General features: G+C 40.1%; 2 protein-coding genes across 4 annotated transcripts in view; one reads left to right on the forward strand and one right to left on the reverse strand.

Moving 5' to 3' along the window:
* The window catches only part of ARL13B (ADP ribosylation factor like GTPase 13B), a 68705-nt gene extending 67426 nt beyond the window's left edge, over positions 1 to 1279 (reverse strand). The window contains exons 1-2 of one of the 3 annotated variants that reach the window (XM_032351668.1): positions 1171 to 1279; positions 906 to 1068 (exon numbers count right to left, since the gene is read on the reverse strand). In XM_032351668.1, coding sequence (XP_032207559.1) covers positions 906 to 964 — 59 coding nt within the window. In that variant the 5' untranslated portion in view covers positions 965 to 1068; positions 1171 to 1279. Of the gene's footprint in view, positions 1 to 905 lie in introns of all 3 variants that reach the window. The other 2 variants (XM_032351686.1, XM_032351676.1) reach the window with 2 other exon arrangements.
* A 5667-nt stretch (positions 1280 to 6946) lies between these two features.
* The window catches only part of PROS1 (protein S), a 66316-nt gene continuing 57615 nt past the window's right edge, over positions 6947 to 15647 (forward strand). The window contains exon 1 of the mRNA XM_032351746.1: positions 6947 to 7393. Within this exon, the coding sequence (XP_032207637.1) occupies positions 7318 to 7393 (76 nt within the window). The 5' untranslated portion in view covers positions 6947 to 7317. The remainder of the gene's footprint in view (positions 7394 to 15647) is intronic.

Raw genomic sequence — 15647 nt, forward strand, 5'->3', positions numbered from 1 at the left:
ACAACAACACCTTTATCAAATCACAAGAAAAACAAAACTTTGTTAAAATTTACCCTTGGCTTAATTCCAAAGTAAAACTATTAAAAAGTCAACATTATTTATCAGGAGTAACAAAATAGGTTAAGCCTAAAAAGCATCATTTTTACTGCCTCTTGCCTAGCAAAGTGCCTGGCACATTGTATTTTGTCAACAAATGAGTGAATATCAAGTAGCAGGTGCTAAATCTTAATACATCTAGCTTTTCAAAATGAAAGGTTAAGAAGCGGACTCTTAATTAAAGGCTTAACTAGATTCCCCATGAAAACTGAAGCTACACTACAGTTAAGAAAACACTCCATTAGCTAGTCTCATTTAATACAACACTCCTGAGGCATAGATACTATCACCCCACATTTAACATATGATGAAGGTGGGGCCAAAAGTGGTTAAATCATATAATTTATTAAGCAGTGGAGCCAGATTTCAAACCCAAGTCCTCAAAAACAGTGAGTGAATGAGTGTGTACGTGGGCCTGTGTGTGTTTTTGAAAGGAATGTGTGGATGTTACGAAAGCTGTATCCCATGCTTCTCTATTAAAAAAAAAAAAAAAAAAACATTAAATTAGCGTCACAGGAAATATACACAACGGATAGTTCCCAATTCCACGCATAAAATTCACAACTTCTTAAGAAGTTCGAACCCATTTAAATAATAACAGTAAGCATCACTGAGAACTTAATCGCAACTACACAAAAAAGCTACATCCTCCTATCTCTTCCTCGGGGGACAAGTCAAATTGGGAACAAAAACATCCCCCGCGGCCTGAGACTCTTCCCAGAGGAGAGGGGTAGCGTCCCAACCAGTCCCTCGGGGTGCAGCTGTCCCTCCCCCCTAGGACCGCACGGAGCCAGTCGGCTCCAGCTTACCTGACGGGCTCCCGCCACCGCTTGAACCAGCTGCAGCAATTGGCCATCAGACTGAACATGCCAGGCCGTACCTCCCGCCGCCTCCCATCCGAGCCTCGAGCGAGAACGGGCCCCTGGTTGCCCCGGGCAGAGTCCCCGGGGGGCCGCAGTCGCTCCCAGGCACCTGTGAGGCGGAGAAGTCGGGAGGGAGGTCAAAGAGGCTAGTCCCCAAACCAAGCCCTGATAACCGTGCCAGGGACCCGCGAGCGAAGAACGGCCTCCTCACCCAGGTACAGCCCGGCCAAAGGCGCAGATACACAGACCCGAACAGGGTTAGCGGAGCCGGGCCAGAGAAAACCCCCGCGTCGACGTGCTGACGTTCCTCCCAGGCGCGGAAAGCCCGCCCCCAAGCACCGCCCACATATTTCTCCAATCATCGTGCGACCGCCCGTGGTGGGGGCAGCTGAGTGGCTGAAGGAGCCGGGCTCCCTTCCCCTGTGGAGGCGGGGCGGGGAGAGGGGGTTGTCGTCACTAGGCAACCGGAGCGTCCAGAGAGGAGTTGAAAAATCCCAGACAGATCTTGGGCAAGGCCTCTCTGCACACCCGCAGAAAATGTGTTGCCAGTCGTCGAGGGTGCTGTTCCTCGTCTGTCCCTAAATACAACTGAGATCCACAGATCTCAGGTCTTGTGCGTGTTTTGTTTTGTTTTATGAAGCAGGGTTGGGGACCCTCTGGGACTCTGGCGGACTCTGGCTGCACAACTACAGAAACAATACACTGGGGCAGTTATTACAAATGAAGAACAAGGGAAAACTCATTTGCTAACTAATAATGCAGATGACAGTGACTTTTAATCTTTATGTTTACTGCTGTTTGTTATATAAAATGTAAAATGGAATTGTATGGTATTTATTGTAGGGAGATACACAAAACAAATGCAAAATGAGTGAATATCAAGTACCAGGTGCTAAAGGAAATAATAGGTTCATTATAGAAAGTGTGAAAAACACTGAAAAATGAATAAGATGAACAAAATAAAATTTCACATTCCACCCCAAAATAACAAGTATTAACATTTTAATATATGCTCTTCCTAAAATTTTTAGATAATGTTAGATTGTTATCTATTTGGTTTATGCAAGATGGAGATGGTGATCTGCTGGCTGTTTTTTAATATGTTTTAGTTCATTTACAAGGATATGTAATATCTGCATATATATATATATATATATATTTGGGGGGTGGGGAGAAATGGCAAGTGCATTACTGTAGGGGAAAAAATGCACACATAATATGTTGGGACCTGTGTGCCCATTCCATTTCTACTTAAATATATTTTTTCAAAATTTTGGTAAAATGAGAGAGGGCCCTGGGATGCTCAGGGTGTCCAGGGGAAAATAATGGTTTGCTACAACACATTTGGTTTAGTTTCTTGTTGTTGTTTTTTTAATATTTATTTATTTATTTCTAGAAATGAGAGAGAGCATGCATGTGCATGAGTGGGAGGCAGAGCAGAGGGAGAGAGAATCTCAAGGAGACTCCAAGCTGAGCATGGAGCCCTATGTAGGGCTCTTCCCGGGATTTTGAGATCATGACCTGAGCTGAAATCAAGAGTCAGATGCTTAACTGACTGAGTAACCCACTGCCCCACAACAGATTTAGTTTTAAAACTATTCTGTTCTTTATTCATTCATGTAACCCTGATTCGACTCATATACATCTCTTACAGCTCACCATCTCTGAACCCAAGTATCTCATCTGCAAAATGGGAATAAAAATACCTACTTTGCAGGGTTGCTAAGATGATGAAGTGAAAGAAATAAAGCTTAAGTACAGTTTCTAACAAGTAATAGATAGCAGATTTTAAATTTGGTGTCACCGGTCTAATAAACATTCATGGCACCTTGCCTCCTACCTCTTTTTCCAAATTGCTAGTTCACTGTTTTCATTGTCCTCACAATGTTTTCTTGTTCACTGTTTTCATTGTCCTGATTTGATAACTTCAAATTTCTTTCCAGTTGCTCAAGGGTGCATGACCTGTACTGGTTTTCCTAACCGAATCCTCCCTTCATCAGTGCCAGATGCTTAATCTACCCAGACTGTCCTGTCCAGACACAATAATACTTCTATTCTACAGTGCTAAGGAAGAAAGTTAGATCATGCCTTCACAAATTTTCTTTTCTCACTGTTACCTGTTTCTTCTCATTTTCTAATATCTGAAGACATCTATCTTTTCTTTTCCAAGGTTAACCACTTTCCTGCAACTTTATCAAACATCATGTTTCAACTTTTCTGAAATCCTGTTCGTCTGATTATTTCTTCTCAATCCAACATCTGAACTATATTGCTCCCCATTTTCCCCCTAGATCTTTGACTGCAGTTTCCAGGGTAGATAGTGGGTGAGAAGGCAAGGCAGAAAAGACCCACAATTTCTCCTTATATATGAGCCAGATTAGTACTGTTCTGCTGACTCTTTACTTTCATAACCTGACTTTTTAAACTAGTGGCTTACCACAAAAATCCTAAAGCACTATTTTTTTTTTCTGTTCACTCTTTTTATCAATTCACTGTGAGGGAGGTTCTGCCCCATCAATCTACTCAAAACACATTTTTTAATTAACTTATATCTCCTAATTGTTAAATCAGTTCTCATTTTCTTTTTCATCAATTAATACATCTAATACAGTTAACTCTTCTAAAACTCTTTCCTCCCTCGGCTTTTCACAATTATGGACTACTCTGGATCTCACTAGTCATTCCACCTTCAGTTTCCCATATGTACTTTCCAAGATCTGACTTTATCCCACTGTATTCCTTTTTAAAAACATGTTCTCTTGGAGAATCCAATTACTACTCCTATGCCTAATGATACTTACTATGTAGATGTTCCTTCAGCATTTCTGGAACTATACTCTACACCCCTTTTGTTCCCCCAAAATATATCCAACCCCGTTTCTACTTCGTATCTGAGAATGATACCTTAACAACCATTTCTGGTGTCAAACTACAGTTGGGTCAGTTAGTAAACTAAGTTGACTACTAGTTTTTCAGTACATTAAGTAGTTTGATAGACATAAACACTGCACACTATTTTCAGTTTTCTTTCCCTTTTCCATACATACGAGGTAGTTCTTCCCACCCTCTAGAAGTCATGAGACTTTCCTTTGTCCAGTGAAATGAGTGAAATGGAAATTGTGGAAGACTATGTCAACTTTAAAATACTACAAAATCAAAACTGTATGGAATGCTGAGCCAACACAATGAAGATGTCTACCCAGAAAGTCCTGCAGTGAACTTCCCAGGAGTAAGCAATAAACACTCACCTTAAACCATTGTAATTCCATGACTATTTCACCATAGTGTAATCTAAATTATTCTGAATGATAAAAACAACCTTGCTGTCATTCCAGCTAAGAGTATTATTTAATCCCCCTGGGATTATTATCTTCCTAAATGTTACTTGATTTCCTTTTCCAGCTTTATTGAGAGATAATTGACAAAATTATATTTTAAATGGACAATATGATGGTTTAATATATGTATACATGGTAAACATGATTCACACAATCAAGTCAGTTAATCCATCCAACACCTCATACTGTTACCTTTCTTTTCTCTTTTGAGAACACACTTAAGATCTCCTCTCACCAAATTCCAGTATATGATAGAACATAATTAACTATAGTCACCATGCTGTGAAAGGGTATCTAAAGTAGTTTATGTACCTTTATTAACTTGTCACCATTTCCTTACTGCCCAGCTCCTGGCAATGGCCAATCTATTCTTTGTTTCTATGAATTTGCCTTAACAAAAAAAGAGAGAGAGATTTTACTTATTTGAGAGAAAGAGAGCACAAGCAGGAGCTGGGGGAAGGGACAGAGGGAGAGGAAGAAGCAGGCTCCCTGTTGAGCAGAGAGCCTGACTTGGAGATCAATCCCAGGACCCTGAGATCATGACCTGAACTGAAGGCAGACACTTAACAGACTGAGCCACCCAGGCACCTCTCTCCCTGCCTCTTTTTTTTAAGATTCTACATATGAGCGATCCCATGCAGTATTTATCTTTCTCTGGCTTATTTCACTAAGCATAATGCCCAAATGCCAGACATAAATGTGACATACCCATATCTATCTATCTCTATATCGCAAATTTTCTTTATTCATTCATCCATTGATTAGACTTAGCTTGTGGTTTCCTTATATTGGTTATTATGAATAATGCCGTAATGAACATGAGAATGCAGATATCTCTTCAAGATAGTGATTCCTTCGGATATGTACCCAGAACTGGGAATCTTGGATCATATGGTAGCTCCATTTTTCATTTCTTGAGGAACTTCCATAGTATTTTCCATAATGGTTGTACCAATATACATTCCCACTGTTCTCTGCTTATTCATCAACACTTGCTGTCTCTTCTACAAATGTTACTTGGTTTCTAATCTTTCCTTGCTCTGATCCATTTTGCAAACATTTAACAAAGTAATATTCTCAAAGTAAAAACAACGGAAATTACTCCTTCTAAAACAAACTTACAAACATATTTAGAAATGTACTGAAAATAAATTTTGGGCAAGTGAAATTGACTAAGTATTAATTTATTGACCTAAAGCCAGATACCACCTTTACAGAGTAAACTTCTGAGAGAAATTAAAAACCTGAAAATTTTTATCCAAAGCTGTATTATTAAATTTTATTATTAAACATCTCAGAATATGATTTTTCAAAGTTTGACATTACAGTAGTGGTAGGATACATAATTTTTCATCACTGACAAATTGCTGACACTGTGATGCACATTTAGGATACTAAAAAGATAATCATTTTAATCTCCCAAAGATTTTAGGAGAGAAAGCTTTTTCTTTTGGGTAACATGTTTCCTTCTTCAAACTTTTTATATTCTTTTTTTATTGGGGATATTGGAGATGGCTATGAACATTGTCGATTCATGATTTTGGAACTATTCTCTCCTTGTGAAATTTTGAGATTTCAAAATTGATATTCTGCTCTTAACTCCTCCTCACAGGATGAGAGTCCCAAACCGAACCTTAACTTGAAAGATTCCTAGCTTAAATGCATTTAAATTTTAATAGTTCAATAAAGTACTTAAAGTTCATTTTGTTTAATGCTATGATTGTTAGCATACCAAACAATTCTACAGAGATTAGAATTATATTCAGATTTAAATCTCTTGGGGCTGGGAATAAAATGGTGAATAGACTGATATGGTAGAGTCAGACACAGCAAGAAGGAAAAGAATTTCAAAAAGAGAAGAATAATATAGTCAATAATTCCCTCACAAGTGTTCTTATCAGAAAAAGTGACTCTAATATCAACTTTCATCTCGCTGGGTCACAGAACCACAGAAAGCTAGAGCTAGAAGAGACCCTTGAAGGATGATCAGTCTCTTGAATTTCATACACACACCTAGGAAATCAATTGACAGGTTCACTTGGGCAGAAATTCTAGAAGTGATAATAGTAAATATGCCTTCAGTAATACTATTTCATACATAGTATCTGCTTTACATGTTATCTCTTAAATCCTTATCTCTTAAATCCTTACATTAACATTATGAAAACCCTCTATTATCCCCCATTTTAAAGTTGATACAACTTAAGCTTAGAGAGGTTAAGCAATTTGCTTAAAGTTACAGAACTAGTAAGTGATAAAATTAATGAGATTTGAATCAGGCGTTTTAGCTCCAGATGCAGCCTTAAACATTACGTAAGATTTCAAATGTGTATGTCTAAGCACAAAATGCGGGGGTTATATTCCAAAAATTAAAACAAGCTGCTTGAAGGTGATGGTATTTGACACATTCTTTTTTTTTTCTCAAAACATTTTTTAAACATCATAAACGCAAGAACAAAAGAAAACTGGATGATCCAAAGTATCCCATTTGCTTCCATTATCTCTGGTCTCTGGTGCCTTCCTGGAGTTGTTCGCTTCACTGTTTGATTAACGTCTTCATCCCAACGTCCTTCTGTGTCTGCAGGACTTTTCCTTCTAAGCCTGGACACTCCTTCCTCTGAGTCCTCAAAGTGCCCGGGGCCACTCAGCCTCTCCCCCCCCAGCTCCCTGGCGTCTCCTTCCCCTTCCCCTTGGGAAAGTTCACAGTGCAGAGACAGGGAACGAAACTCGGGGCGAGGAAGGATGTCTCGACAGTGTGGACTAGGCCTCCACCACTCTGCCTGAGCCCTGCCCCCAGCTTCGTAAAGCTTCCTGGAAATGTCCTCGTTATCACTTCCCCTCTCGGGCTGGGGGCTGGGAGCGGGCGGTCCCCCCCGCCCCCGGCTCCCGCTGTTCCGCCGGAGCGCTCGCTCGCAGGCGCCGCCGCGCCGCAGTCCTCCGTGAGTGGCGCCCGGGCTCGCAGGTCCCCACCGCGCCGCGCCACCGTCCGGGTCCCCGCCCGCGCCTCCGCCCGCTTCGCAATGAGGGTCCTGCGTGGGTGCTGCGGGGCGCTGCTGGCGTGCCTCGTCCTGGTGCTCCCCGTCTCCGAGGCAAACTGTGAGTAATCAATAGCGTGCTCTCTTCTCTCCCCAGCGGCAGCGCCGACGGAACCCGGAGCCCTCCCGGTAGGATTTTCTTTGCTGGGGCTGCAGCCTGCTAGAAAGTTTCCAGTAAGTCCTACCCATCTCCGGGCTGACGGAAGCCGCCAGTGGATCTAGCGGGCAGTAACCGTGGGGCAGGGGCAATATTTGCCCTGCTCTAGGCTCTTCGCTACTGGACAGATTCAAGAACCTGGGGGACACGGAATACCAATGAAGGAATTACAACACCTTACCCATTTGCCCTCAGCAGCTGAAGTTCCCAATCAGAGGGCAAGGATGAGCATTTTCCAGTATAACAACAGGGAGAAAAAGGCAGCCTATTATGTTTTCTCTTGGTACAAGCCGCTGTCCCCAGCCAGCACCCCTTGCTGAAATTTACCTCCCTTTTGCAATTTCTGGACTTTGAGCTTGGTTTGCTTATCTCAGCAGTGACAAACCAATTGTTTTAGGATCACTGCTGGTTTGCAAAGCAGGAGGCAGATGTCATTTTCTAACCTTGAAATCAAAAAAACTGCTAAATGTTGTGTTTCGCAGATCATTTTGTACTAAGTATTTTTGACACTGTCACTGATCTGAGGCCATGGCATGAATTCTCTGTACTTTATCTTTGTATTTCCAGTTCTTTATGTTCCCATGGGTGGATTCAAGGCAGGATATTGAGTTTTCTCTGAAAAGTATATAAGGAATATCAAGGCATTTAGTACATTTTTTTAAAAGATGTATTTATTAGAGAGGGAGTGAGTGAGTGAGAGCAAGAGAGCACGAGCTGCAGGGAGGGGCAGTGGGAAAGGGAGAAGCAGACTCCCTGCTGAGCAAGGATCCTGATATGGGGCTCTTTCCTGGGACTCTGGGGTCATGACCTGAGCCTAAGGCAGACACTTAACAGACTGAGCGACCCAGGCGCCCCTTAGCATTTAGTACATTCTGATTGCCAGTGAATTTGTGTTCAAAGTTTAAGGATAGTCATTGATTAAAAATGCTTACTTATGCTTCGTTTTATTCTCAGGAAATGGTATGGGAGAGATAAACTCTGAATTGCAGAAACTTGTATGCTTCCTAAAGCTCCAATGGAAACTTTTCAAAGATAGTAATTTTAGGAGACATAACTAGGAATTTACTAAATTCCACTAGTTTGCATTAGTTACTGATCAGGATGATCAGTAAAATTCTAATTTAAAGGTAAAACTAAATTAATTAAAGTTCTAATTTAAAGGTAAAAAATTACTTGTTGATCTTATATTAAAGAGCTGCAATAGCAGCATTACTATTCAAACCACTATCATTAAGCCTGTACGTGGACCATATGCACAAATTCATTATTTATATAGTTCATTACAGTGTTCAAATATTTGCCTGATAACCAAAGAGACAAAAGTAGCTTTCCAGACTCATTGCTTGTCATGACAGGAATGTGCTAAATCTTTCTTTTTGTACAGATTGTTACGTTTTCACTGAATCTAGACACGGTTAAAAATGATGTATATGTCTGTGCATATTATACACAGGTAACCAAACAATGTATGTAATGAAATACACTTGTTACGATAGAGTGGAGAAATTAATAGTACAAATATATGACATAAAGAATCGTTGGCCCTATATTGACTTTATTTTAAAAAGTATGAGTAGTTTAATTGGATTAAAACTCATCTCTGGTTAACTGATGAGGAAACCGAGGTACAGATGTAATGTTTTTACTCCCTAAGATTTTAAATTTGAGATAGAATTAGAACTCTAAATATTTGATTTATAATTCATTTGTTAGTCCATGGAAACATAGTTGCTATTTAAAGAGAAAGGTTTACAAATCACAGTTTTAGTTTTGAGAGTTGGTAGAAACTCTCCAGTTCAACTCCTTCATTTTAATAATAAGAATTGGTCAAAGATGTTAACTGACTTTTTTTTAAAATTTTTTATTTTTTATAAACATGTATTTTTATCCCCAGGGGTACAGGTCTGTGAATCAGCACTCACCAAAGCACATACCCTCCCCAATGTCCATAACCCCACCCCCCCTTCTCCCAACCCCCCTCCCCCCAGCAACCCTCAGTTTGTTTTGTAAGATTAAGAGTCACTTTGCAGACATTTATATATATGAAAGATATTTTTACTGTCTCTTATATTTTTAGTAAATATAAAAGAGAGGCAGATAGGGGGAGAGAGATTTAAAATATATACCGTCTACATATTCCATCAGTTGCCACTAAGGGCTGTGGTGAGGAGAAATAGGAGAAAGGGCATGTTCTCTGGCTGTGCTAGTTTGGTCCGATCCAGACTTCTACGGGTAAGTGGGTGCAGTCTATCCTTGACATTACTGACTCATATTTGCTTTCTCTTTTCTACTCTCTTCTTTCCTTCTGTAATTATTCTTTATCTATCTTTGTTTTTTTTTGTTTTTGTTTTTGTTTTTTTAAATTCCCTGTATTTCAGACTTAAAAACGTTGCACTGATGGAGAGATTTAATTAAGGTTAGGAAGCGTTAGAGACGATTTCTGGCATAGCAACAGTATCCTGTGCCATATTCTCTTACTATCAGTTCTACAACAGGATACAGAGTAATGCTTCATAATAGACCTTTTCTCTCCACCAAGTTCGATATCCTCTTTATAGCTAAATGAGCTGTATTTAAACTTTCAATATATTTTGAGAAAAAAACCTGATAGTACATATATCAGTATTCTTTTGCTACAGGGGATAATAATGAACTCTTGCTAACTAAGGAAGGAAGGGCGGCAGTTGGGGGAGAAGGGAGAAGAAGGAAGAAATCTGAGTGGATTTATTGGAAGACTGCTGAATAGCATGTTGAATAACTCGGCCAACAGAAACCAGGGACTTAGGCATTTCAGTGATCTGTATAATGGGAAATTACATGCTCACTGTGTTAGGAGCTGCTATTAGATGACTGGGTTCTAACTTCTCTTCTAGTCCTGGGTATCCCTGCCCATGATTGAAATTCCCAGAAGAGAGAACCTGGTCCTTTTGGTTTAACATGTATCTGGAGTCCTGTGACTGACAGCTCCCTAGAATCAGGTGAAGTATCTGCACAGATCCCACAAAGGAATGGAAGCTGCAGAGGAAGCAGAAATGAAGAAGTCTACACATACTAATTATTGGTTGTACAACATACATATATTCCCTTCTTTCCATATACACCATTTGGAGATACTTCAAGTATAATGCACATATTTTAATCTAATGCAAATAACTAAGAACTAAGGTATAGCAGAAAGGACCTTCTCCTTATTAGATTTCAGTCACCACACCCAAAGAGGAAGGCTCAAGGCTACCATTTCTTAGTTTACTGTCATCGAGGGATGTCCATGCCTCCTCTAATTCTTTCATAGCCTCATGTCAATGTGCTATGCTTTATGGATGAAACAATACATTGTAATGTACCAATTCATCTCAAATGCCAAAAAATAATCGTACTAAAAAGAGAAGCAAAAGAATACAAATACTTTAGGGTGGCCTGTCTTCCTTTGGAGCGGGAGTTGGGGTTTGTGACCTCCTCTTCACTCTCCAGTTCACATGTCTCTTGCTTTCACACAGTTCCCTTATGTTTGATTTTTTTTTTGTGTGTGTGTGGGGGGGGCTTCCCTCTGAGATGAACCACATGCTGATTCAGGAAGAGTCTGAGCCTTGTTCCTACCTATGGATGGTTGTATCCACCTCTTCTTTTACAATGTCTATTGTGTATAATAGTCATCTTGAAGGAGCAGCACTCCAAGACTTGATTTAGATGTGGCAGCAACACTATTTTGCCTTGATTATTGTCATACCAGTATAATCTTCTTTTAAAAATTTTTTTTTCCAACAGGAATAAAGAACTTGAAATGGCTACATAGCAGTCTCAGCTTCTAAATTGGTGGAAAATACATTAGGTCCCATAGTGAATGTATTTCTTATCCGTTTACCAATTTCTAGAAGAGTAAAAGACAGTTGCAAGGAAAAAGGCAAAAAAAAAAATTGAAAATAGGTCATTGAATAAGTTTCTTATGCTGCTGTAAGAAGATACCACAACCTGGGGAGCTTAAACAATAGAATATATTGTCTCACAGTTCTGGAAACTAGAAGTCTGAGATTAAGGTGTTAGCAGGATTGAGTCCTTCTGGGAGCTGTGAAGGAGAATCTGTTTCACCCCTCTCTCCTTGCTTCTGGTAGCATCAAAAATTTCTTGGCTTGTAGGTGACATTTTCCCTATGTCTTTACATCAACTTCCCTATGTACATGAGTGTTTCTATTCCAAATTGCCCCTTTTGATGAAGACATCAGTCATGTTGGATTAGAGCTCACCCTTATGACCTTGTCTTAATTTGATCATCTGCAAACTCCTTTTTCCAAATAAGACCATATTCACTGGTACTGGAAGATGAAGGACATTACCATCTTCATAAAGGACACTATTCAATCCATAATACTCACTAAGTATCATATCGTGACAAGTACTTCTTCCCTTTCTACCTTTATTTCTGACCTGTGTATTTTAGCTGTAGAGAAAGAAAGCGCTATATGTTAATGATGTCTGGTACAAAAAAAGTACTCCTTTCTCTAAAGTAAGCTCTATGCCTAACGTGGGGCTCAAACTCATGACCCTGAGATCAAGAGTTGTATGCTGTACTGACTGAGATAGTAAGAGGCCTCCAAAACATACCACAATTTTTAAACCACATTTTGGAAGATAGTGTTGTGTCTGAAAAGGCAGGAATAGAGCCTTCAATAATTAGTCAGTCTATCATCCTTAAGGCTAGCTCCTTTTAGGTATTAGATTACATAGTGAGAGCCAAGAAAACCATAATAATCATCCCATTGACTTATTTACTTAACTGTGGAGTTAATTTCTTAGTTAGAGATAAAGTTATGTGGCTTAGCATAAGGCATTAAATAAGTCTACCAGTAGTGGTACCAAAAGAAAAATTAAATTCAAATCCAGAATGAATATCTCTGAGTACAATGTGCTGCTCACACATGATAAAAGAGCCCTAACTAATCGATCATCCACCAGGATCTGATGGATTTTGCAATATGTCCAATGTCTTAACAGTGAAAGGAATGGCAGTTCTGCTGGCAAATGTGGTGTTTTTTAGTAGGGAGAGCCTCGTGGATCTTAGTGAGGAAGAGTTGAGTCGATATGTAGTCTCCATCCTTGCCACTCGGGCTGGGTTTTTTGTAGGAGTATCGAGCAACAGTAGACCAAGTGACAGAGAGAGGGACAGCCTTGGCAACAAATGTGCCCAGAGACTTGAGTGTTTGGCCCTCATGGCATTTTAAAAATCAGGAAATTTCATCTAAAAAGTTTGATTTATGACCTCTCTTGGAAAACAAATGAAGGAAGATCTGGCAACACTGCGTGCACCTTCCAACACGGTAAGATTCAAAGCTGCCTTCTTAAGATAGAATAGAATCTCTCTAGTTTGCCATGATTCCAAACGTCCGCTATCGTCTTTCACCAGATTCTCTTCCCTTACTTATGGAACCTATCTGACACTTGTAGATTTCGGAGTTTGTGACCCTTGCACTAGATTGCCTTGAGAAGAAACACAATGGACAATCCTTACGTGGACAGTTCTATCCTCTCTTATTATTAAGAGCTTCTCTGATGTGGGGCTATCTTGTGAGTAAGCCCCTGGAGCACAGTCTCAGTTCTGGGCAAATCTTGCCAAACATCCGTGTCTCTAGACCTTATATCTAGCTCTTTATGGGTCTCTGTACATCTACACAGACCATTTCCAACCATTCAGAAAGCGGAATAGATCCTGATCTCGTTCTAAGCAAAGTGGACAGTGAGAAATGCTGCTTGTCTGTCTGCCCAGGTTTTCATTTCTCCAAACATTCTGTGTCACCTCAAGGTCACTCTTGAGAGAGGCTGTCATTTTTTTTTTATTTGTTCATTGCAGGCTGTGGCTTCATAGCTGGTTTCCCTCCGGCTCCTGTTGGTCTGTCACAAAGAAGTATCTGTCAGCTAGAGATTTTGTGTTTAGTAGTTTGACTTTCATCCTCAGTAGGCTGGTCATAGGCTTTTTCCCATAAGACTGTAAAGGCAGGTGGAAGGCTTCATGGCAGGAGAGGGAGTAACTGCACAGACCACGGAGGTGTGCCTGGAGTTCCATCCTATTCACACCACTGGAGCATGTCACAGCCAAACTGCTGTCCCAGCTAAGTTTCTGGCTAGATGGAAAAGGTAGCATCCAGTTCACAATGAGCTGTTTAAATCACTGGGTCACCAGGTGTCCTGTGGTCAGATTTGCAGTTTTCACTAAAGTCTGAAAAAATGCCAGGAGCAGTTTCTTCCCTGGCAGAAGGAAATGTGACTTACTCTCAAATCATAAGGACCTCTACTAAAATTCTTCTCCAGGGACTTGCTATGGTACCCTGGATAGTAGCAGAGTACCCTGCCGTTCTAGGGAGTATTTGACACAATTGGATCTGATGGTTCACTACCTAGTCTGACTGACAGACTGCTTGAATCAAACTTTGAAACTAGCCAGAGAGCATTTTATTATTCTGGTTTCCATCTGCTACATCTGGCAGGTTTTAGACTCATATGATAAATAGACCAGAGTAGAATACCTAAAAACAGAATATGCCTCAACAATAAGGGGTCCGCCAATATGTATCCTTCCATCTCAGTGTTGAATGCCCAGGTATATAAAAACGTATCTCTCATTTGGACAGGAATATTCCAGCATGACCAAATTGTTGCTGAAAATGGTTCACACCTGGGGAAGGATTCACAGTTTGGAGTTTGAGTTTTATTAGACCTATAGTTAGGTACATTTAGGACACAATCCCCTTAATCAACTGACACCCATAGGCCTCGGTCCTAAGTAGTTCATTAGATTTTAGATGTTTTTCTTCTCTAGAGGCCAGTATCGAATAATCACTAATGGTTTTTGCAATCTCTTACCTTAGTGCAGTTACCCAGTGCAGTTAATTTTCATGGGAGAAAGAAGAAGAAAAGTTCACTGTATACAGGATGCTTCTTCAAGGGTTTCTCTCCTCTCCTTCATTCGAGAAATTCTAGATCCATCAACTGATTCAAGATTGGTAATTAAGGAGAGGTGGTGATTTCTTATACAACCTCTATTTATTAACTCAGGGAGTTTTGGGGTTAAAAAATTCAATGAGGAATTTTATGGGTTGTTTTCCCATCTCATCCTAGAGAGATCTTTACCTGTTAATTCTTTCTCCAAGATTTGATCACCAGAAACCCAGTTTCATTGCAGCCTCTGCCATTAGCATTTCCAGTCTAGGGAGAACAGCCAATGAAATGCTTTTTAGAAAGCCCAGTGATTTCCTTATAACTGATTTCTATGATAATCATGAACATATATTCTTGTATAGCATACGGGGGAGTAGGATGGATAAGTGAGAAAGTGAATAGGTAGGAACCATGTGAAAGATTCAAGCCAGAATCTGTCTCCTAGTCCTTGTGAATTCTTTCTCTAATATTATGCCAAGGAATGTCTGGCTTTTCAGAGTTATTCAGTGGGTGCCAAAGTTTTGTCTAGGATGGTGTTAGCCAACGAAGCCAACCGTTGGAACTGAAACTGGTGACCGTAGCTGGCAGATGGAATGCAATCAGCAATATTACTACTTTCAGCCTGATTCAAAATTGCATGTTGACATTTTATATTAGTTTTCTATTGTTGTGTAACCAATTGCCACAAACTTAGCATCTCAATACAATTTATTAACTCTTAGTCCAGGTACAAGTCCAGGGACCTGCTTAGGTTCTCACAAAGCTAAGATCAAGGGGTCCAGCAGAGCGAAGGTCTCATCTGTGGTGTCCTCTTCAGGTGCATTGATCTCCCCAGTGAGAGGAGGTCAATGGAGGAGGTGTGCTTATGCACAAAAGCGACACAGCTCACTTCTGCTTATGATTGTAACAGCCCAACCCAAGGAAGCACATGGAATATTTGGTCAGCATTGTCTCTGCTACAATTTTCTTCATCTAGGGTTAAGATTATTGTTTCTCTAAGAGAAACACAAACACATATTGCTCATTTTACCTTTGGTAATATATTTTACAAAGTGTAAGGTTGTATTAACTATTTGTTAAATAGAGAGGGCATAATTAACTATGCCCAACAGACCTAAGCTGGGGACATAGTATGATGACATTGAACCAGCTGTTAATGTAGCAGGGTGAAAAAAATGTGGTAACAGTTATACTGAAATTATCCCTTTGTGAGAATTGTTATTATTTTACC

This window comes from Mustela erminea, chromosome 1, assembly GCF_009829155.1.
Source record: "Mustela erminea isolate mMusErm1 chromosome 1, mMusErm1.Pri, whole genome shotgun sequence".
Taxonomy (NCBI): domain Eukaryota; kingdom Metazoa; phylum Chordata; class Mammalia; order Carnivora; family Mustelidae; genus Mustela; species Mustela erminea.